At 48.7% G+C, this 24402-nt stretch overlaps 2 protein-coding genes across 2 annotated transcripts in view; both read right to left on the reverse strand.

Moving 5' to 3' along the window:
* Window positions 1-2611: 2611 nt before the first annotated feature.
* On the reverse strand, window positions 2612-10786 carry TBXA2R (thromboxane A2 receptor). Its single transcript, XM_056845328.1, has 2 exons — window positions 9989-10786; window positions 2612-2872 (listed from the first exon to the last, which is right to left on the reverse strand). Exons 1-2 carry the CDS (start codon window positions 10784-10786, stop codon window positions 2612-2614), a joined length of 1059 nt encoding a protein of 352 aa, XP_056701306.1.
* A 37-nt stretch (window positions 10787-10823) lies between these two features.
* Window positions 10824-24402, reverse strand: part of LOC130494072 (uncharacterized) — a 33179-nt gene continuing 19600 nt past the window's right edge. Inside the window, exons 5-6 of the mRNA XM_056867719.1 lie at window positions 12943-13028; window positions 10824-10958 (exon numbers count right to left, since the gene is read on the reverse strand). Coding sequence (XP_056723697.1) covers window positions 10824-10958; window positions 12943-13028 — 221 coding nt within the window. The remainder of the gene's footprint in view (window positions 10959-12942; window positions 13029-24402) is intronic.

A 24402-nucleotide genomic window follows, 5' to 3' on the forward strand; every position in this document is an offset into this window, starting at 1 on the left:
AGGTTCCCACCTCCCCCCCCTTTATAAAGCGCTGCCTGTATTCAATATATTTATTCAATTAAATGTACATTCGACCACTTTTTTAAAGGTGGAATCCATTTGAGAAATATTGGAAAACTGCTTTGGGGATTGGGGTGGGTGGATAGTGATCCAGTAACCCAGCATTGTGCGCCGCTATATAGAAACACAGAACCACGTGAACAAAATTTGGCGTGCGCATCTCTGTGATAGCCTCGCTGCTGAAAACGTGAACATCTGAATGCACCCTGAGGAGGCCGCTGGGTATGCTTTCTTTGGTACAGGCAGACCTTGGTAAATGGCGGAGAAATGATGCCGATTCTCGTTTGGCCAATGTCGATCTGGAACCTCCAGCATCAGTGTAGAGTCAGGCCTTGAAGTTTTGTTTCGGATAACCTGCAGAACACACACAAACACCCCCTTCGGTGTACGAGATCCCTGAAGCGCACAGTTGCCGGTCAGTGTCCCCAAAGACCTCCCTCTGCTTACCAGAGACATCCAGGATCTAGGATGGGACGGGCTAGCCTGATTTCCCCTCTGCATACCCCTTCTGCCTTTGGTCACAGATCTGAGAAGACAAGATTCACTGGAAAAGATAATCATGCTAGGAAAAGTTGAAGGCAGCAGGAAAAGAAGAAGAAGAAGAAGAGTTGGTTTTTATATGCTGACTTTCTCTACCACGCAAGGCAGAATCAAACCAACTTACAATCACCTTCCCTTCCCCTCCCCACAACAGACACCCTGGGAGGTAGGCAGGGCTGAGAGAGCTGTGACTGGCCCAAGGTCACCCAGCTGGCTTCATGTGGAGGAGTGGGGAATCAAACCCAGTTCTCCATATCAAAATCCACCGCTCCAAACCACCATTCTTATCCACTACACCACGCTGGCAGCAGTTGAAGGCAGCAGGAAAAGAGGAAGAAGAGGAAAAGTAAGAAGAGGAAGAAGAAGAGTTGGTTTTTAATATGCTGACTTTATCACTTAAGGCAGAATCAAAACCATACCCAGACAGGACCTGTCCTTGCTCTTCTGGCTCTATTGATTCATTAGCTCATGCCCTCTTGGAATGCTGCTTTTATGAGGAACGTCAATCACATTATACCTCTCCCCTTTTAACATATAAATCTAATAATGCCTTTTTTATTAAGTGACAGGGATCCCAAGGCTACATTGTCAGTGGCAAGATTTATCTCAGTCCTTATATCCCTCAAACACTAGATTTGCACTGCTCAAGATCAATGGATCAAGGAGCTTCTAAGGGGTAAAGGATAAAGGAAAGAATCAAACCAGCTTACAATCCCCTCCCCTTCCCTTCCCCATAACACACACCCTGTGAGGTAGGCGGGCCTGAGAGAGCGTGACTGGCCCAAGGTCACCCAGCTGGCTTCATGTGGCGGGAAACCAATCCAGTTCACCAGATGAGCCTCCGCTGCTCATGCGAAGGAGTGGGGAATCAAACCCAGTTCTCTAGATCAGAGTCCACTGCTCCACACCACCTCTCTTAACCACTACACCATCCTGGGAAGACCCAACAAGAGATGGATGGACTCTATAAAGGAAGCCACGGCCCTCAGTTTGCAAGACCTGAGCAAGGCTGTTAAGGATAGGACGTTTTGGAGCACATTGATTCATAGGGTCGCCATGAGTCAGAGACAACTTGGCGGCACTTAACACACACACATACCCCTTCTTCCACCCCACTCCCCCCAAAAAAGACAGCGATGGCAGGCACAAATTACCACAATGTTCATGCATGCTTCCTCCATACATTTCGACATGCTTGGATCATCCTGAGGTTTCCTTTCCAGGTCACAATCCGGGTAACACTCCCCATTGCCTCCAAGTCAGTCCCATCAACCAGGGTCCTTGGTTACCAGCCTAAAGCGTCCTTCCATCTGTCCACACCAGGGCAAGGCCAGGAGCCAAAATAGGGGGCTGGCAAGCCTTCATGTCCACTCTAGGGAGAAGGAAATTTCCCCTTTCCTCCAACTACCCCCACATTGCCCACATGGTAGAAGGCAGGAGCAAGAAAGCATTCTGGGATAGGTCCTTCAGGCTGGGTTTGATAAGATGTCCATTCTAAAGGCTATGTCAAGGGTTACTGGGCAGCCGGCAGGGCTGAATTTCAGGCATGGGGAGGGGACACGCACACTGGGGGGGTGGCATGGGGAGGGGGGGCTGGGGACATGCTCCCAGCATTTCGCCCTCTTGCATGGGCCTAATTCAAGCAATAGGAGGGGTATTGGAGGAAGGCCATTTCTATAAAAGAAGAAGTTGGTTTTTATATGCTGACTTTCTCTACCACTTAAGTGACTTTCCCTTCCCCCCCCCACAACAGACACCCTGTGAGGGAGGTGGGGCTGAGAGAGCTGTTACTAGCCCAAGGTCACCCAACTGCGTCATGTGGAGGAGTGGGGAAACCAATCCAGTTGACCAGATTAGCCTCTGCCGCTCATGTGGAGGAGTAGGGAATCAAACCCCGTTCTCCAGATCAGAGACCACCTCTCCAAATCACCGCTCTTAACCACTACAGCATGCTGGCTTTGAGCTTTGCCTTCTTATGGAGAGGGATCACAGAATCTGGATGCCCCCCCTCTTATTGGAGTACAGAGTCCTGGGTAAATTTCCGCTGCAGTGAGGGGTTGAGGACAGGGTATAGAGAGACGATGGAGGGGCGGGTTTTGAGGCTGGGGTAGATCCGCCTCAGCACCGCCCGGCGGATCAGGATGTAGACCCAGGGATCGAGGATCTGATTCCAGGTGGCCAGCCGCAAGAAGATGAGCAGCCACTCCTCGGTCTCTCGGGGGATCCGATTGACATCAGGGAAGTTCTGAAAAGCCGTCCGTGTGATGAAGATCTGCATGGCAGCAAAGACCAGAAGGCATTAATCGAAATATTCTGGAACAATGCTACTATGGTTTCCCAGACTTCCTGATAACTTACTGACTCCCTCCCTGCCGAATTTAAAATTGGAAACGTGCTTTATTATGAGACCTCTCATTCTCTGTTGGATGTGTCTCTTGGTGAGCGCAGGGACTCACACATAGATGCAACAGGCAGCCTCTCTTAAAAAAAACTATTTTAAGTTTATTTTATAATGACAACAAAATAAAAATACAAAAACAGTAGGTTAAACATCGTACACTCGAGATATGTTTCAATACTTGGTTCCAATTTATGTTCCAATATTATATATCAGTACTTCTTACAGAAATCATACCATTTGTTGTATTCACTTAAAGGTAAAGGTAATCCCCTGTGCAAGCACCGGGACATGACACATCCCAACATTTCCTAGGCAGACTATGTTTACAGGGTGGTTTTGCCATTGCCTTCCCCAGTTGTCTTCCCTTTACCCCCAGCAAGGCTGGGGACTCATTTGACCGACCTCGGAAGGATGGAAGGCCGAGTCAACCTTGAGCCGGCGACCTGAAACCGACTTCCGTCGGAATCGAACTCAGGTCATGAGCAGAGCTTTTGACTGCAGTGCTGCAGCTTATCATTCTGTGCCACGGGGCTAGGTTAGTATTCACTTAGCAGAACTTAATAAATGAAAATCATACTGATAGTTTCGAGGGCATCGTTTACTTCGTGATGCCCCCTTTCCCATATATTCTAGAAAAGGCAGCCATCTTATTTAAAAAGTTTGTAGAATAAGATATTTGCTACTTTGAGTTGTGAAGATATCTTAGGCAGCCTCTTTTGAGCGATCGATCGTATTGCGCTGAAATGAGCTAATCAGCCCAGCGCAAAGGTGGGGCAGGCCCAATAATTAGAAGGAGGCCGAGCAAGAACAGTAAGCCACGCAGAGATACAGCAGGCAGCCTCCTGTGTGTGTGGATACTAAAGCCCGTGTACATTAAACAAAATCTTTACATACCCAGGCACAGTAGCTGTCTCAGGGCACGGCTTGTAAATGATGATTACGACAGATCTTTTGTAGCACGTACCGCCTGTTCAGCTATTGCAGACAATTTACTGCCCGCTCATTGACTGGTTATCGAACCCGCTAAACTCAAGATAGCAGCCCGTCAGGGAGCTCCATATTAATCCTAGGAATAGTAATATTAAGCCTTTTTGGCAAATGACCCAAGGTCACCCCCGTCCACACGGACCAGGGCTGGGGATCAGACTGTGGAATTCCCTGAGACTGATGCTCCACAAGGACCTTCAGGAAGAACTGAGGAAGAATTGGGCTGTGTGCCTTGAAACGATCGTTTTCTCCTGCAATTAATCAACTGCTGCAAAGAAAAGAAGTACATCTTTAAGGACATTTCAGTTGACTTTATTTCAATACTTACCTTACATAGGAATTGTTGTGAACTTGTGCTTTGGGGAAATTTTACATGGAAAAGAAATAAATACATATGCTTGTTGGGAATATATGTTGTTGGTGGGTATATTACCACGTACTGTAAATATATAGCCAGAATATTGTTGGCATTACTCATAGCTATTCCTATACTGAATTTCTCATCTTATGATAAGTGTATAGAGGTGTCTGATTTGTTTTCCAACCTCCAGGTGGTGGCTGGAGACGTCCTGCTATTACAACTGATCTCCAGCCAGTAGAAATAAGTTCACCTGGAGAAAATGGCTGCTTTGGAGACTGGACTCTATGGCACTGAAGTCCTTCCCCTCCCTAAACCCTGCCCTCCTCAGGCTCCCCTCCCAAAATCTCCAGGTACTCTATATGCCATTGAAGTCCCTCCCCTCCCTAAACCCTGCCCTCCTCAGGCCCCGCCCCCAAAATATCCAGGTATTTCCCAACCTGTAGCTGGCAACCCTAACTATGGCGTGGAGAAAGGGTAGGAGGTGCTATTTATCCCTAGGCCATTTTGGCCCCTTAGACTGTAAAAAAATAATAATCAGTGGGTTCTAGATCAAATCAAGCCTGAACTGACCGTAGAAGCTAAAATGACTAACCTGAGGCTGTTGTATTTTGGTCACCTTATGAGAAGACAAGAGTCACTGGAAAAGACAGTCATGATAGGAAAAGTTGAGGGCAGCAGGAAAAGAGGAAGACCCAACAAGAGATGGGTTGACTCAATCAAGGAAGCCACAGCCCTCAATTTGCAAGACCTGAGCAAGGCTGTCCAAGATAGGACATTTTGGAGGACTTTCATTCATAGGGTCGCCCTGAGTCGGAAGCGACATGACGGCACTTAACACAGAGAGAGTGCTTTAAGCTCCAGTAGAGAGGGTGGGAAGCAGAGACAGCAGCCATTTTCAATTACAGAAACAGAGGAGAAGGAGAAACCCTTGCCCAGGGTTGCCATCTCTGGGTTGGGACATTTCTGGAAATTTGGGGGTGGAGCCTGAGGAAGGCGGAGTTTGTGGAGGGGAGGCAGTTCGGCAGGGATGTAATTCCATGGAGTCCATCCTGTGAAGCTGTTGTTTCCTCCAGAGGAATTGATTTCAGCACATCAGTTGCAATTCTGGGAGAACTCCAGGCCCCACCTGGAGGTTGGCAACCTTACTCCCCCAGCCTTTCCCAACTCCATATCCCCAATCCACACACACACAGACACCACAGTTACTGTTTGCAGCTAAAGGACGTGTCCAGAGGAGGGCAGCAAAGATGTTGAGGGGTCTGGAGACCAAGTCCTATGAGGAAAGGTTGAAGGAGCTGGGTATGTTTCGCCTGAAGAAGAGAAGACTGAGAGGTGATATGATAACCATTTTCAAGTACTTGAAGGGCCGTCGTATAGAGGATGGTGCTGAGTTGTTTTCTGTTGCCCCAGAAGGTTGGACCAGAACCAACGGGTTGAAATTAAATCAAAGGAGTCTCCATCTAGACATTAGGAAGAACTTTCTAACAGTTCATCTGATTCTATGAACTTAGGCAGTTCATGAGAGGGAGGGCATCTTGGCCATCTTCTGGGCATGGAGTAGGGGTCACTGGGGGGGGGGAGGTAGTTGTGAATTTCCTGCATTGTGCAGGGGGATGGACTAGATGACCCTGGTGGTCCCTTCCAACTCTATGATTCTATGACGACACCCCCCCCCCTCCCTGGTAAGAAGCAAACACAATTTTTAAGGCTGATCACCACTTAACCAACTGACAATTAATCTACCAGTTTAGAGCAATTCAAGCTGGTAGCTATAATACCGGGGCGGGGTTTGCTGTTCTCAGATCAAGGCTGGTTTGAATCATTTCAAGGAGAATGTGTATCAACAAGGAATACTTAGAATTGGTACTAGATCTTCTTACCAAGATTTTGAAATCGCTAAATACTGGAGTGTTTCAAAATCCCAGCCATAACAGTGACTGTATTTTAAAAAATGAAGAGCTTCCTTTATTCCTGGGGAGAATTGCATAAGTTTGCAAAATGCCAGGCATCTATAAAATCAACGATGCATGGAAAAACAAAGACGATGGACAAAACAGAGGAAGAAATATCCCAACCTAAAAACAAAGTTGGGTACCCAAAAGGCTGGGTGAAATAAAATTAAGTTAAACAATGAAATATATTTATTACAAAGCGTTCATGCATATGTTAAAAACAAACCCTTATGGACTGTCTTTATAGGATTGTCTTTTTTGGTTGATAATGATATGCACACTTTGAATGTCATGCCAGCCCATTCCAGAAAGAAATATTGAAACTGCATTACTTGGATGTGTGCTTTTACAATTCAAAACATATTTTAGTAACATTCTGGTATCAGTGGCACAAAGTCCACTTGGAATACATCGTATAATACATACCCAGTAGGGTTGCCAACCTCCAGGAAGTGGCTGGAGATCTGCTATTACAACTGACCTCCAGGCGATACAGATCAGTTTCCCTGGAGAAAATGGCCGCTTTGGAAGGAGAATTCTATGGTATTATATCCCGGTGAAGTCCCTCCCCTCCTCAAACCCCGCCAATTCTACCATGTGTCAGCATGGTACATTATATTGTAAATGACCTACAAACACTTCATACATTATGTATTTTAAAAATCACAAAAGGCATGTTTGCAATGCAAAATAATCCACGAAACAAGCAGCAAGAAGCAGGAAACATAAAAAGTAACTGCTTCTGAATATGGAGGCTCCCTTCTCAGCTATCCTAGCCGTCAAGCAAGACATCCTCCATGAATTTTTCTAATTCTTGGTTTAAAACCCCAATCTAAGCTCCCAGCCACTGCTACCTCTTGTGGCAGGGAGTTCCGCAGGTCAATTGTGCATTTTGTGCACAAAGGGGGGGGGACTCTTTGGCCAGTCCCAAATCAACTTTGTTGGGGGGGAAACGTCTAGTAACAACAAAAAAGGGGGGGAACCTTAACCCTAACAAATTAGAATAAGGTACCCAAAAGGTAAGGAGTCAACATGAAATCATGGGCTAATATTACTACAAGTGATTTTGTGAATAATATGTAATAAATTTAATACAAACACAAACACAAATATAAATAACTTGTGTGTACCCCTGTTCTAGCAGCTATATATCTGTGCTGAATATGCCAAATAAACATAAAAACACAAAATTACAACAGGGTGACAATATACCCAAGCAATATATATGTTTATATTTATATTAATTTTGTGTTTGTATTAAATTTATTATATATTATTCATAAAATCATTTGTAGCAATATTAGCCCAAGATTTCATGTTGATTCCTTACCTTTTGGGTAACTTATTCTGGAAAAATGGCTAGTGCCAAAACAGAAGATGAGAAATTTCTCTCCGTTTGTGCCGTTCATAACTTAGCAAACCTCTAGCATGTCCCTGCGTTATCTCACAATAAGGATTCAAGGGCTAGTGACAGAACGGGGCAGGGTGACCTATACGCACCTTTTCTTTGCAGCCTTTCGAACCCTGGGCTGGGCTTTCAATGCACAGTCGCTTTAGCCTCCTTTACTCCCTGTTTCAGCCAGGATTCATCCAGGATCGAACTCACGTTTGGCGAAACGCATGCATTCGATCCTGGCTGAATCCTGGCTGAAACAGGGAATAAAGGAGGCTAAAGCGACCATGCGTTTTCCTCCCAATGACAGCTGTTTTATCTGCTGGCCCGCCAACCCCTCACTGGCATTTCCAGTTGTCTCCTCTTGTTTTTCTTAACAAAGCCCTTTGGCACATCCTCAGTTTAATGCAAGCCAGATGGAGAGGGGACTCCTTTGTTTTCTTTGTCTGGGGAACATCCAGACAAAGAACATCCAGAACCCATTTCCTGCCCCCTGGTGACTGCAGTATCTGGGGGTAAAGGACGAGCATTAAGTAGGGTTGCCAGCTCCGGGATGGGAAATACCTGGAGCTCCAGGGGGTGGAGCCTGAGGAGGGCGGGGTTTGGGGAAGGGGAGGGACCTCAGCAAGGTATACAGTCCACCTTCCAAAGGGGCCATTTCTCCGGGGGAACCAGAGAGCAGTTGTAATCCCAGGAGATCTGCACCTGGAGGAAATGGCTGCTTGTCAGGAGCAGGCCATGAAGACAGTTCATGGTTGCGCTCCCAGGTGTTGTTTTGCGATCCTCTCCAAGGCCAGTCCGTGCCCCGTGTTTAGACTTCATAGATTCCTTTGGTGTGGGAATTGTCAAGTGCTCCTTCCTGCCTCTGGGAGGGGGGTTGCCTGGGTTACTAGTTATCTCCTTTTGCTTTCCCATATATGCCATGTGCCTTGCCTTAGCCCCTTACTAGTGTCATTCTGAATATGGCTTCTGTTACCTGTCGAGTCTAATCAATAAAACTGCTTTCGTGGACTTGCCGTCTGCTGGAATCTGTTTATGGGTTTGTCGCAGGACTAGAGCTCACACTGCTTCGAAGAAGAGTTGGTTTTCTATACCCCGATTTTCTCTCCCTTTAAGGAGTCTCAAACCGACTGACAATCAGCTTCCCTTCCTCTCCCCACAACAGACACCTTGTGAGGCAGGTGGGCAGGGTTGCAGGTGGGTGGTTTTGGTGGGCTGCCAATCCACCCAGCTGCTCTGGTGCACGCGGGTGTGTACACGTGATAATGTCACTTCCAGTTTTACTTCCGGAAGACCTGGCGACCCTGTTGGTGGGGCTGAGAGAGTTCAGAGAGAACTGTGTCTAGCCCAAGGTCACCCAGCAGGCTTCATGTGGAGGAGTGGGGAAACCAACCTGGTTCTCCAGATCAGACTCCACCGCTCCTAACCACTGACTACACCATACTGGCTCTGGTGTGTATGATGAATCTAGTGTTGCCAGATCCCTCTTCGCCACTGGTGGGAGGTTTTGGGGGCGGAGCTTGGGGAGGGCAGGGTTTGGTGAGGGGAAGGACTTCAATGCCATAGAGTCCAATTGCCAAAGCGGCCCTTTTCTCCAGGGGAACGAATTTCTGTCAGCTGGAGATCTGTTGTAATAGCAGGAGATCTCCAGTTAGTAGCTGGAGCATGGCAACCCTAGCTGAAAATCCTCTGCAGATTCCTCCCTCCCCATTAGGGTTGCCAACCTCCAGGTGCTAGCAGGAGATCTCCTGCTATTACAACTTATCTCCAGCCGATAAAGATCCGTTCCCGTGGAGAAAATGGCCGCTTTGGCCATTGGACTCTATTGTATCGAAATCCCTCCCCTCCCCAAACCCCTCCCTCCTCAGGCTCCGCCCAAAAAAACTCATTGGTAGCGAAGAGGGACCTGGCAACCCTACTTCCCATACTCTATCCCCCCCAAATTTCCAGGAATTTCCCAGGCCACCGTTGGCAACTCTAGGGAAAGAAGAGTTGGTTTTTATATGCCGACTTACCACTTAAGGAAGACTCAAACCAGCTTACAATCCCCTTCCCCACCCCACAACAGACACCCTGTGAGGTAGGTGGGGCTGAGAGAGCTGTGACTAGCCCAAGGTCACCCAGCTGGCTTCATGTGTAGGAACGGGGGGGGGGGGAATCCGGTTCACCAGATTAGCGTCCGCCGCTAATGTGGAGGAGTGGGGAATCAAACCCAGCTCTCCAGATCAGAGTCCACCGCTCCAAACCACCGCTCTTAACCACTACACCACGCTGGAAAGGGGAGCCGTCCTTACCAGCAGGGGGAGCCAGGAGACGCTGGCGACGACCATGATCCCCAGCAACTGGGCCATCATCTCCACTTCGCTGTCCCTCCGCCGTTGGACCGACTCAGAGTCGTGGTAGATCCGGCAGAGGGTGACGACGCTGAACGTGTTGAGGAAGAAAGAGAGGACCACGCAGAAGATGCCCAGCAGGGCGAAGATGAGAGAGAAGGCCACGTTCCTGGGGTCGTGGCGCAGCGTGAGGAAGCACCAGGAGTTGGGGAACTGTAGGCTGTATTCCCCCAGGCCGAAGATGGGCAGCAGGCCCAGGAAAAACCCCAGGCCCCACACCATGCACACCAGGATCCAGGCCCGACGTTTCGACATGTTGACGGAGCGGGAGAAGGGCCGGTAGATGCCGAGGAAGCGCTCCCCGGCCATGGTGGCGCCCAGCAGGAGCGGGCACTGCCCGAAGAAGACCATGGCGAGGCCCATGAAGTTGCAGAGGTGGCACCCGGGGTCCACGTGCCTCCACTCGAACTTGGCGAAGTGGTAAGGGACCACGATGCTGAAGGTGACGAGGAGGCCCATGAAGTCCGTCACCACCAGGCCACAGAGGAAGACCAGGAAGGAGGACCGGGCCCGGCTGTGCATCTTCCGCGAGGAGTTGACCAGCACGCAGAAGGCGAAGAGGTTGGAGCAGAGGCCGATGAGGCCGAAGGTGGTGGAGAACCACGGCGAGGTGAGGTAGCCTCGGAGGTCGTCGCTGATGTTGCATCCCCGGAAGCAGGAGCCCAGCCGGCCGGCGTCGCTGAAGTTACCCAGTTCCATCTTCGGGGACCACGGAGTCCTTTCCCCCTCAAACATGCTACCAGCCTCCAAGGGACAATGTGGAGCAGGGCCTGGCGGGACCCCCCGAGGGCGAAACGCAGCCCCTGCTAGGCCTCACGCCGTTCATCCTGGTACGGAAGGCGATCCGGTCCAGGCGGTGCCACAACTGAGACTGTTGGGGAGAGAAAGAGAGAGGAAGACGGAAGAGAGTTAGCCAACAGAGCTGTTGTTTGATTCCTAGGGTTGCCAGCTCCGGGTTGGGAAACGCCTGGAGATTTCTGGGTCAGAACCCGAGGAGGGCGGGGTTTGGGGAGGGACTTCAGTGCCATAGAGTCTAATCGCCGAAGCGGCCATTTTCTACAGGTGAACTGATCTCTATCAGCTGGAGATCAGTTGTAGTAGCAGGAGATCTCACACTTGAACACACTTGAAGCTGCCTCATACTGAATCAGACCTTTGGTCCATCAAAGTCAGTCTTGTCTACTCAGACCGGCTGCGGCTCTCCAGGGTCTCAGGCAGGGGTCTCTCCCATCACCTACTTGCCTGGTCCCTTTAACTGGAGATGTCGGGGATTGAACCTGGGACCTTCTGCATGCCAAGCAGATGCTCTACCACTGAGCCACGGCCCCTCCCCATGTCCAGCTATTGCAACTGATCTTCAGGTGACAGAGAATCAGTTCACCTGGAGAAAATGGCTGCTGTGGAGGGTGGACTCTAGGGCAGTGGTGGCGAACCTATGGCACGCGTGCCAGAGGGGGCACTCAGAGCCCTCTCTGTGGGCACGCACGCCGTCGCCCCAGCACAGAGTTCACCTGAGTTCGTTACTAGAAAGCCAGAGGGACGCGGGGCCGGGCTGCTCCCCTCACCCTCTCCACGCGTACCTGAGGGCATTTCTCATATCACCCACCCCTCTGCCCAGCAGCCCAATGGGAGCGCTTCCTCCCTCCCCGTCACATGCGGCAGGGAGGTTCACATGCCGGGCAGCTCACATGCTGCATGAGGGTGCGGCGCGGACGGCAGCCTGTTGAGTCTGTGGCGAAGGTGATTCCCGTGGTGGGGTTAGAGAGGAGCTAGGTTGGAGGGGAGCATAGCTCACAGCGTGGCATAGCTGGAGGGGAGCAGAGCGCTCGGGCCACCGCGCGGGCTTTGCGGCGCCTCTCGCCTTTCAGTGAAATCCCCTACTAAAAGAGGAACACCCACTTACCCAGCATGTAATTAACCTGTGGAACTCCTTGCCACAGGATGTGGTGATGGCATCTAGCCTAGATGCCTTTAAGAGGGGATTGGACAAATTTCTGGAGGAAATGTCCATCACGGGTTACTAGCTTTTTTCTAAACTAAAACCTCAGTATTCAGGTTAAATTGCCGTGTTGGCACTTTGCGATAAATAAGTGGGTTTTGGGTTGCAGTTTGGGCACTCGGTCTCTAAAAGGTTCGCCATCACTGCTCTAGGGCATTGAAGCCCCTCCCCTCCCTAAATCCTGCCCTCCCCAGGCTCCACCCCTCCCCCCAAATCTCCAGGTCTTTCCCAACCCAAGAGTTTCCGTCTAGACATTAGGAAGAATTTTCTAACAGTTAGAGCGGTTCCTCAGGGGAACAGGCTTCCTCGGGAGGTGGTAAGCGCTCCTTCCCTAGAGGTTTTTAAGAAGAGGTTAGATGGCCATCTGTCAGCAATGCTGATTCTATGACCTTAGGCAGACCATGAGAGGGAGGGGCATCTTGGCCATCTTCTGGGCATGGAGTAGGGGTCACTGGGGGTGTGGGGGGGAGGTACTTTGGAATTTCCTGCATTGTGCAGGGGGTTGGACTAGATGTGGGGTGTGGGGGGGGAGTGGGGTGTGTGTGGGGGGAGGTACTTTGGAATTTCCTGCATTGTGCAGGGGGTTGGACTAGATGACCCTGGTGGTCCCTTCCATGATTCTATGATTCTATGACCCAAAGACGTCAGAGGAGTGATGGCGAGTGAAACAGCCATGCGTAAAAGACCTAAGTCTGCCTTGGATTAACAAATCGGTGAAGCATACGGTATCTTCCATAGCTGGGAAGAATGCAGACAAAACCTTTGCATTTGGGAGAAATTATTTCTGATTATCGCAAGCGTCCTCCTGATCCGACCAGTTCCTGTTACAGACCTACTCGACCTGCTCAAGACGCACTCGCAAAATCCGAGCATCCTGCCACGCGCCAGTTCCCAAGGCCAGCTCTCTGAAGGCCAGGACTTTCTGTGCGACCCCACCAGTCCCTACGCAGAAGGAAGAGGAGCGGGAGGAAGAGGGGAAGAATCGTTCTGCGACATCTGCCCGACAGATCAAACACACATCTGCTTCTGTTTACCCCGAGCCATAAACCCGTTCTGCAAGAGGAAAGAATCTCCAGCCCTTCCCATAACTGATGCAAGATGAAGATGCAGGCTGAGGATCTGGAGCTGTGGTGACCAGCAAAGGTTGGGCTGTCCTCCATGACCCAGTTTAGGGGGTGTCCCACTAGGATCAAGAAACAGTAGCAGAATCCCATGGAGCGCGTTTGAAATTGCAACTTGAAAGGCGTCCGCTTCATGGGATGCCGGAAGTGGCAAATGGACTAGATGGAAGAACTCCCCCCCCCAAAAAAAAGCCTACTGGATCCAATCAAAGATCCAACTCATTGAGTCTTCTGTTCCTCAGGATCCAGGAACCAGAAGTCCCACCTTCCAAAGCGGCCCTTTCCCCCAGGGGAACCAATCTCTATCGCCTGGAGATTAGTTGTAATAGCGGGAGATCTCCAGCCACCACCAGGAGGTTGGCAACCCTATAGAGGGAACACAGCAGGACACTGTCTAGATGACCTTGTACCAGTCACGTTCTCTGAGCCTAACCTATCTCACAAGTTTGTTGTGAGGGGAGAAGGGGAACAGAGAACAATGTATACTACTCTGAGCTCTTTAGAGGCAAAGAGGGATAAAAATGTACCAGATAGAGCTCGGAGTGCCGCTTATTTACTTCTTGGCTATTTCGCTGTAAAATATCCCCAAAGCACACTTACAGGAATTAGAAAACCCCACTAAAAACTGTTAAAGTACAGTTAAATTAAAAACCCGTAGGAAAAGTATTGTTAATTAAGCTGCTACCGGATGATGAAAAGGCTCAAACACACATTTTCTAAACACAACAGAAATGGCTGATGGGAAAGGCACCGCTTTAGCAACGGAAGTCTAAAACTTTAAAAACAAAAATTACAGATCCAATTTTAAAAAAAAATATGCTAGGGACCAACAGTCACATTTTCACTGGGTACCTTTTTTTTTTTTTACAAAACTAGGCGCCAAGGGAATCAGTGCAGGGTGCCAACACAGCTGAGCCAACACCGTTGAGGTGCCAACACAAAGAAGGCCCGGCATCTGATTGCTAGTTATGTCACTTCAGGAGGCAAGACATGCAAAGCACGGTTTTTGATGCCAAGTGTAACAACAGGAGGCAGATCCCAAGGCATTTACCTAGGGTTGCCAGGCCCTTCTTTGACACGGGCAGGAAGTTTTTGGGGCGGAGCCCGAGGAGGCGGGGTTGGGGGAGGGGAGGGACTTCAACACCATGGAGTCCAATTGCCAAAGTGGCCATTTTCTCCAGATGAACTGATCTCTGTCAGCTGGAGATCAGTTGTAATAGCAAGAGATCTCCAGCTACCACCTGGAGGTTGGCAACCCTACATTTACCACAGGCAGTGGCATGGATTGACTCTTGAGATTCCCAAGACTTTGAGGATTCTGAGCCACAGCGTCGCATCCTGCCAGCACTTCTTCTGCTGTATCGTGCAAATACCAGGGACGCCATCCCAGAGATCCAAATTTAAGCACCGCATTGCTGACGGTATCATGATTAAGATAAGAGTTGGTTTAGGGTCTTTGACCTTTGGCAGAAAGTTCCTTGGGAACTCAACAGCTGAAATACCCATGCCAGATCAGTTGTAATAGCAGGATACCTCCAGCTAGTACCTGGAGGTTACAAAAAACAATAAATTACCTATGCTGCAATTGCAATGCTAAACACGAAGAAGGCAGCACAGAGGCTCAATACACAAAAATACATCCATATAATATAGGGCAATAAACCATATAATACCCAACCACAAATATTCTAGATATAACAACAACTATACATCCTATTATATACAATACTAAACATGACATCAATAAGTCACCAAAAGATTCCATACATGTATTACAACACCACCAGAAGGTAGAAACCAAAGAAATAGTCCAAAAGTCCAAGAATCCAACGTCCATAAACAGGAACGTTCAAGAGCAGAACTGCTGAATATTAGAAAACATCAACTTGTCAAGAGAAAGACCCTGCTGGGAAGGACCCCCCGCAGAACCCGGCAAGAACGTGAATTCCGGATAGTTCCACATTTCGACTCTCCTTCAGCTTGCCATATAATAACTGGAAAATCTTCACTGATGATTTCATGCATAAAAATCTTTGTATGATGTTACAACTTGCAAATCTCCAATCTAAGACTAATATCGGAATAGAAGAGTTAGACCGCAGAGGGTTCAGCACTGCTTATCCCAAGCACAAGTTACTCCTATATTCAGCAGTTCTTCTCTTGAACATTCCTGTTCATGGACGTTGGATTCTTGGACTTTTGGACAATTTCTTTTGTCTCTACTTTCTACTGGTGTTGTGGTACACGTATGGACTCTTTTGGTGACTTATTGATGTCATGTATATGTATATATTATTGTATATATTATTGTATATAATAGGATTTATAGTTGTTGTTATATCTAGAATATTTGTGGCTGGGTATTATATGGTTTATTGTCCTATATTATATGGATATATTTTTGTGTATTGAACCTCCGTGCTGCCTTCTTTGTGTTTAGTACCTGGAGGTTGGCAACCCTAGCCAGCACAGATCTTTGAGGGAAAGCCATGATGTTTTTTGCTAAATCTTTCAAACCCCCATAGAGGCGGGCAACCGCAGCTCCGGGGAGATGCCGCAAATGGAGGCTAATGGCTCGCAGCCGTCTCCGGAAGCCACTCCAGTTGTGGAGGGAGCTCGTTAATCACCAATTAAGGCTTCCAATTAAGTCTGAGAGCATAGACCAGGGCCAAGCCGGGCCCAGTGGGTTTAGAACTCCATGATGGGTCGTGCAGCTTGGGGAGGGAAGCGATCCTCTATGGGTTGAACACATGAAGCTGCCTTATACTGAATCAGACCCTTGGTCCAACAAAGTCAGTATTGTCTACTCAGACTGGAAGCAGCTCTCCAGAGTCTCAGGCAGAGATCTTTCCCATCACCTACTTGCCTGGTCCCTTTAACTGGAGATGCCAGGGATTGAACCTGGGACCTTCTGCATGCCCAGCAGATGCTCTACCACTGAGCCACAGCCCCTCCCCTAACAAAGGAACAGACATGAAGCTGCCTTATACTGAATCAGACCCTCGGTCCATCAAAGTCAGTATTGTCTACTCAGGCCGGCAGCAGCTCTCCAGGGTCTCAGGCAGAGGTCTTTCACATCACCTACTTGCCTAATCCCTACTTGGCAGGGATTGAACCTGGGACCTTCTTCATGCCAAGCAGATGCTCTACCACTGAGCCACCGCCCCTCCCTGGGGGCAGAAGGGATCTGCTTCCCTTCTCCCTCCCTCCCCCACTGCACTGCTTCTGTATTTAAAATTACTCTGTCTCCATACTGACGAAGATTGCCAGCTCTGGGTTGGAAAACACCTGGAGGTTTTTTGGGGGGTGGAGCCTGGGGTGGAGGGGTTTGGGGAGGGGAGGGACTTCAATGCCATAGAGTCCAATGGCCAAAGCGGCCATTTTCTCCAGGGGAACTGATCTCTACGGGCAGAAGATCAGTTGTAATAGCAGGCGATCTCCAGCCACCACCTGGAGGTTGGCAACTCTAATACGGACCCCCCCAAACCAAGGGAGTCAAACATAAGGCCTGGGGGTCGAATCCGGCCCCTTGAGAGCTCTTATCCGGCCTGCAAGCCAGTAGTAGTCAATGATCAAAGACGGTTAAATAAAAGAAAATACTGTAAGAGTGTTATTATTTTAAGCATGTTTGTATTTTAAGTTGAAAATAAAGTTAAAAAATACTATTACTAATCGGCTTTGCCTGTGTCTTCTATAAAGTTTGTATCTCCGGTACCTGGCATTAAATTTTATGTTCCACGTGGCCCGGCCAAACAAAGTGACATTTATGTCACATCCGGCCCTTGTAACAAATGAGTTGGACACCCCTGCCCTAAATAGTATAAAGTATATAACCCCCCACACAACCTGTGTCACAGTATATCCCGTAGATTCCCCTACAACTAGGGCTGCTAACCTCCAGGTGGTGGCTGGAGATCTCCCATGGTTACAACTGATCTCCAGGCAACAGAGATCAGTTCCCCTGGAGAAAACGGCTGCTTTGGCAATTAGACTCTATGGCATTATACCTCATAGAAGTCCCTCCCCTCCCAAAACCCTGCCCTCCTCAGCAGTGGCGGATCTACTATGAAACTAATGAATCTTAAGCTTCTGGGCCCCTAATCCTGGAGGGGCCCTGAAACAACCTTGAAGCAACTTCAGTGCCATAGAGTCCAATTGCCAAAACGGCCATTTTCTCCAGTGAACTGATCTCTATCGGCTGGAGATCAGTTGTCATAGCAGGAGATCTCCAGCTAGTACCTGGAGGTTGGCAACCCTAATATAGTTGTCACCCTGTACTAAACAATAACACCATTTCCTATTTTATTTTACAGTCAAGTAAGTATCATCATAAAGCGTGTCCCATTTAAAAAAACAAATCAGCATGGCTTGCTGGAGTCCTGTTGACTCCTAGCATCTGATTAGTAACGTGTCTTTGGCGAGCTTCGTTCAGTCGGCGGAGATGGAAGTTTATACCGCAGCGTCAGATGACAACACAAACCCCACAGCAGATAATAAAACATGCAAAAACCCATGGAGCAAAATGCCCCCATGAATCACCGGAGAGAACTGGCACCTCATCAATACAGCGGCAATCAACACCGTGGCTCACATCCCGGGATGCTCTGTCCGAAACCGTCTCAAAATAGGACATTGCCTTTTTTCACTCTCCGTTTGCCGCATGTGGTGCGCAGCTGGGGAGAGCAAAGAATTCCGAAGGAGGGGGAGGATTCCGCGAACAGGCCGGTTTTCATACCCACGGTGCCAGCCTCTAATCTGCACATGCAGAAAACACAGAATCATAGAGTTGGAAGGGGCCGTAGAGGCCATCTAGTCCAACCCCCTGCTTAACGCAGGATCAGCCTAGAGCAGTGGGCAGTACCAGCCCCTGGGGGGGCGGTGGGATTACCTAGGGGGGGCACTAAGAGGCAAGGGGACAGCAGGGGCGGCAGCGCTAGAGGTGGGGCTCTTCAACTGTGTTGTTCACTAATTTACAATAGATCAAGCTATGGCACCAAGCTGGCAAATTGGGTGGAAATGATCAGAGTTTTTTTTCCCAGACTTTGAAGAGCTGGTACCATTGGATCAAGTTCATCAGTTCTGTTGAATAAATTTCCACTAAAAAGTTTTAATTTGATTTTTAATAGATGTGCAATTAATTATTACTGTTTTGAAATTTTATTGTTATTATCTTCTTTAGTGAGTCATGCAACCCCTATTTTGAATAACGCTTTTTATAGGGGGTGCTGGGGTTGAGTTTGTGGAACCAAAGGGGCAGTGGCCTGAAAGGTTTGGGAACCACTGGCCTACAGCATCCCTGACAAGTGCTTGCCAGCCTCTGCTTAAAGACTGCCAGTGAGGGGGGGCTGAGAGAGTTCAGAGAGAACTGTGACTAGCCCAAGGTCACCCAGCAGGCTTCATGTAGAGAAGTGAAGAAACCATCCCAGTTCTCCAGATTAGAGTCTGCTGCTCATGTGGAGGAGTGGGGAATCGAACCCAGTTCTCCAGGTTAGAGTCTTATGGAGGAGCTCATGTGGAGGAGCTCATGTGGAGCTCATGTGGAGGAGTGGGGAATCGAACCCAGTTCTCTAGATTAGAGTCTGTCTCTTTTAACCATTATACCACACTGGCTCATTTGGTACACTGGCTCGTTTCTCGGTTGGGAAATCTCTGGAGTTTGGGGGGGGATCTGGGGAGGGTAGAATAAAATAATAGAATCATAGAGTTGGAAGGGACCACCAGGGTCATCTAGTCCAACCCCCTGCACAATGCAGGAAGGATTTGGGAAAAGGAGGGATTTCAGTGGGTTAAACCCGGAGCTGGCAATCCTAGTAGGTGGGGTTGCTGGTTGCCCAGGGGGGGAAATATATATATATATCTGCAACTCGAGACATGGTCAGAGAATATAAGAAGACCCTTCCGCCCCCGCCCCCAGATCAGACCAAAGACCATCTTGTCCACCATTCCCCTTCCCACTTTTGCCATTTCGATGTCCTCAGACAGTAGGGAGGGACCGTGGCTCAGTGGTAGAACATGTGCTTGGTAGACAGAAGGTCCCAGTTTCAATCCCCGGCATCTCCAGTTAAAGGGTCAGGTAACAGGCGATGCAAAAGACATTTTGTCTGAGACCCTGGAGAGCCACTGCCAGTCTGAGTAGATAAGGCAGTTATGCAACAAAACAACCTATACAAGTTGCAACAAAACAACCTATGCAAGTTTACAAGGTTTCGTGAATCTTTATCCTTGTTTGGCTAATCGCATTCGCTTCATCAGAAGTCTGTTGCTGCTGTACAGGAAAATCTTGACTTTCTGGATTTGCTCCTGTTGCTTTAAAGCGTAATTTTCAACAAAAATTACACACATGAATACATTAATCCCTTAAAACTTGACATCAGTCCGTATTGTTTTACCATAACACAATTTTAATTTACCCAAGCAGATTAATTTTATTTAAATCGGCAGACCATGCTGTTCGTGCACAAGCCTCTCTTTCGCTAAGAGTTCCTGGTGGGTTAAGAAAGCAGAAAGCACCAACATTGCTTGCTGACAATGAGGAGTCAAGGAGGAGGAGGAGGAGGAGGAGGAGGAGGAGGAGAGTTCATTTTTATATGCCGACTTTCTCTGCCACTTAAGGAAAAATCAAACCAGCTTACAATCACTTTCCCTTCGCCTCCCCACAACAGACGCCCTGGGAGGTAGGTGGGGCTGAGAGACCTGTGACTAGCCCAAGGTCACCCAGCTGGCTTCATGCGTAGGAGTGGGGAAACAAATCCAGTTCACCAGATTAACATCTGCCGTTCACGTGGAGGAGTGGGGAATCAAACCCGCTTCTCCAGATCAGAGTCCACCGCTCCAAACCACCGCTCTTAACCACTACACCACGCTGGCTCTCAAATGGGCAGCTATATTAAACAAATGTTCATCAGATCTTATGCTTTTAATAATAGAGAAATCTAGAGAAGAAGTAGCCATATTAGACAAAAATATTGTGGAGATTGAAGAACATTTTAAAGAGACAGCAGCTAAAAGGAATTTGATATACGTTTGAGTAAGATTGATACAGACCTAAAACAACACATGACAGAACTTAAAGAGATACAAAAGAAAAAATTGACAAGAGACGCTCAAGATTACACATAGATTGTTTTGTTTCAACTTGTATAGATTGCTTTGTTGCATAACTTGAATTATTTGTTGGAAATCACGTTTTTGAAATTATATAAATCAGTGTATCAGTGGTATTTTATGTATAGGTGTGTTCCAGGTAGAAGAAGAAGACTTGGGTTTTATATGCTAACTTTCTCCACCACTTAAGGCAGAATCAAACTGGCTTACAATCACCTTCCCTTCCCCTCCCCACAACAGACACCCTGTGAGGTAGGTGGGGCTGAGAGAGCTGTGACTAGCCCAAGGTCACCCAGATGGCTTCATGGGAAGGAGCGGGGAAACAAATCCCGTTCACCAGAATAGCCTCCACCACTCATGTGGAGGAGTGGGGAATCAAACCCGGCGCTCCAGATCAGACTCCACTGCTCTAAATCACCGCTCTTAACCACTACACCACGCTGGCCACTCCCCTTCTGGTACTGTATACTTTGAGTAGATAGAGCAGCTTCAGGTATTTGTGTGTGTCCCCATTCACTGGAAAGAAATTTCCTTAAGTTCCTTAATGAATTTATTTATTTTTGCCGTCAAGTCACAGATGATTTACAGTGACCCCATGTGGGTTTTCAAGACAAGAAACATTCAGAGGGGGGTTTGCCATTGCCAGCTTCCGTGTCCTGACCCTGGACTTCCTTGGTGGTCTCCCATTCAAATACTAACCGGGGCTGATCCTGCTTAGCTTCTGAGATCTGACGAGATCAGGCTAGCCTGGGTAGGTCATTTATGCATGGGAGTTTCACCTGAGGTTCATTGCTCACTGGACCCACACCTTCCTGTTGGGAATCTATGCACCAGCAGTCTCCAAGCTCGAATTAAGTCCCCGCCCCTTTAAATGCTGCTGTGTAATTGGCTTACTTTGTAGAGCTTACTGTGAGAGACGATTCCCCCCCAAACCCAATTGCCACATAAAAAAGCATTTTAAGAACAACAACAACAAAAACGGAGCAGTCTGAAAGGAGGGGTGGGAGAAATCCATGCCTTGGAATTAAAAAATCTTTCTTTGGCTCAGAAAGAGCTACGAGGAAGCAGGAAATATTTGAATCCCCGCCTCTGGACATGCTCCTTTGTAATTGGCTATAATTGAGCAAAACCAAGCTTGGGTGTCCCACACTTTGCCTTATTCATGGGGATTTCACCCAGGCTTTGCTCAGGGAAGATGGAAGAGTCAGGTTAACAGAGGAACGGGAAGACCCGGACATTGCGAGGGCTGGGCACGAGGTCATCTCTAATGGATGGAAAACTCATGCATAACTCCAAGTAACAACTGGAGGTGAATGCATAAACAACCGTAAATCCCTACATGTGCATTATTGAACTGCCCCCAATAAATAATACATCTAACAAGGACAGGCCAGAATCCCAGAGGTGTTTTAGGAACCAGCTCTTAACATGCCGGGGATTTCCCAGCTCATCCTGTCCGCTCTCAGGGTCAGTGAAATGCCCTCCCCCACACACACACACCCTTTAGTCCTGGTATCCCTTATCCGCTTCTGAATGCCAGGAATTTTCTGTTTTCCTTTTGCGATGCCAACAGACGCCACTGCCTGGGAACCCAGACGCACCATTGACCTTGTAATATGGCTAACCCAAAGACCTTTCCCACCCCAGCAAGAACACGTCCAGCCCTTTCCCGGAAACTCTGCTTCGCGTCCCAGTTTAGGTTTGGAGAGACGGAGCCCCGTTTAGGGATTAAAACTTGACGGTTCAACGTTCACAACCAGAACGGTATGTCTCATAGGATTTTGGAGATTTACCTAAATTGGACCCCTCCCCAAAAGAGAGAGAACGAATGAATATTAGCCTGGATCCTACAGCTCTGTTTTCCCAGGGATGGTGTTCTCCTCTAGTGCAAAAAAGCGTTATTCTGAAGCTGTCAGAGAATACTTCCTCGCACCTGAGGAAAAGCGCTGTCACTGGCGGGATGGATCCACAGAATCCAACTAGGGTTGCCAGTTCTGGAGACTTGGAGGTGGAGCCAGTGGGGAGCAGGGTTTGGGGTGGGGAGGGACCTCAGCAGGTTCCACATGGCCCTCCACAGGCTCCACCCCCAGTGGACATGTTCGAGGAGGAGAGGGGTATTCATGGCTACTAGTCAAAATGGATACTAGTCATGATGCATCCCTATTCTCTCCAGGATCAGAGGAGCAGGCCCATTATATTGGGTGCTTTGGAACGCAGGCAGGATGGTGCTGCTGCGGTGGTCTTGTTTGTGGGCTTCCTGGAGGCACCCAGTTGGCCACTGTGTGAACAGACTGCTGGACTTGATGGACCCGGGTCTGATCCAGCATGGCTTTTCTTATCTCCTTATGTTCATGACGCATACCTATTCTTTCCAGTGGAACACAGGCAGGATAATGCTGCAGTTTGTGGGCTTCCCAGAGGCACCTGGTTGCCCACAGTATGAACAGACTGCTGGACTTGATGGGCCTCGGTCTGATCCAGCAGGGCTTTCCTTATGATCTTATGGAGGACGGGGCTATCCATGGCTACTAGTCAAAATGGATACTAATCATGATGCATCCCTATTCTCTCCAGGATCAGAGGAGCAGGCCCATTATATTGGGTGCTTTGGAACGCAGGCAGGATAAATGCTGCTGCAGCCGTCTTGCTTGTGGGCTTCCTGGAGGCACCTGGTTGGCCACTGTGTGAACAGACTGCTGGACTTGATGGGCCTCGGTCTGATCCAGCAGGGCTTTTCTTATGTTCTTATGAGTGGACCATATTGACCTTGATGGACCAATGGTCTGATTCAGTGAAAGAAGGAGGAGGAGGAGGGCTGGTTTTTCTATGCCAACTTTCTGTATCACTTAAGGAAAAATAAAACCGGCTTACAATCACCTTACCGTCCCCTTCCCACAACAGACACCCTGTGAGGTAGGTAGGTTGAGAGAGTTTCGAGAGAGCTGTGACTAGCCCACGGTCATCCAGCTGGCTTCATGTGTAGGAGCGGGGAAAACAAATCCAGTTCACCAGATGAGCCTCCGCCGCTCATGTGGAGGAGCGGGGAATCAAACCCGGTTCTCCAGATCAGAGTCCACCATTCCAAACCACCGCTCTTAACCACTACACCACACTGGCTCAAAGGCAGCTTCAGGTGTTCATGTGTTCTGGGCCTCAACGTCATTCTTCCTGGATGGGCCATCTGCTTACCCAAGAAGTCTTCCATCCAGCTGGCAGGGCCCCTCTCCTCGAGCTCAGCGACACAGACAAACTGCTTTGTTTTAGATGCAAAGAGATTTTAAGGAGGAGTGACAGGCCTGGTATATTTAGACACCCACACTGCAGATGGTTGGGGGGGCGGGGTGGGGGGCGCTTAGGCAGAGAGTGACTTGGCAAAGCCCAACATGGGATCAACAGTGAGCCCCCTCCTCCCAAAAAGGAAGCTGACTCAATACCAAAATCCACTCGAAAGCAAAAATTAAATGGCTGTTAGCTCTTCTCGAGAAATTCAAAAAATATGATGTGAAATAAACATCCCCCTGACAAGGAACAAAAAACAGAAACTGTTAAAAGATTCTTCTGGTTTTAATCACTTGCTGAGAAACGATGCAGTTCCCGCCCCCAAATTAAGTCGGACATTTTTCTCTTTTACACTCCATCCGCTCTGGTTTTTGCACAGTGTGAGAATTACTGTTGCCCCAAAGACATCCTACTAACTAGGGCAGGGGTGTCGAATTCGAGGGCCGGATATGACATAAATGTCACTTGGTCAGGCCGGGCCATGCCTCGCCAGCCCAGATCGAGAGTGAGGGTGGGGGCTGCCTCGGCTGGCTTGCAGGGCCAGATAAGAGCTCTCAAGGGGCCAGATCCAGCCCACAGCTGTACGTTTGACAACCCTGCTGTATAGGGTTGCCAGGTCCCTCTTCGCAACCGGCAGGAGGTTTTTGGGGCGGAGCCTGAGGAAGGCGGGGTTTGGAGAAGGGAGGGACGCCAATGCCATAGAGTCCAACTGCCAAAGTGGACATTTTCTCCAGGTGAACTGATCTCTATTAGCTGGAGATCAGTTGTAATAGCAGGAGATCTCCAGCTGCTACCTGGAGGTTGGCAACCCA

The sequence above is a fragment of the Euleptes europaea genome, chromosome 2, assembly GCF_029931775.1.
Source record: "Euleptes europaea isolate rEulEur1 chromosome 2, rEulEur1.hap1, whole genome shotgun sequence".
In the NCBI taxonomy this organism is placed as follows: domain Eukaryota; kingdom Metazoa; phylum Chordata; class Lepidosauria; order Squamata; family Sphaerodactylidae; genus Euleptes; species Euleptes europaea.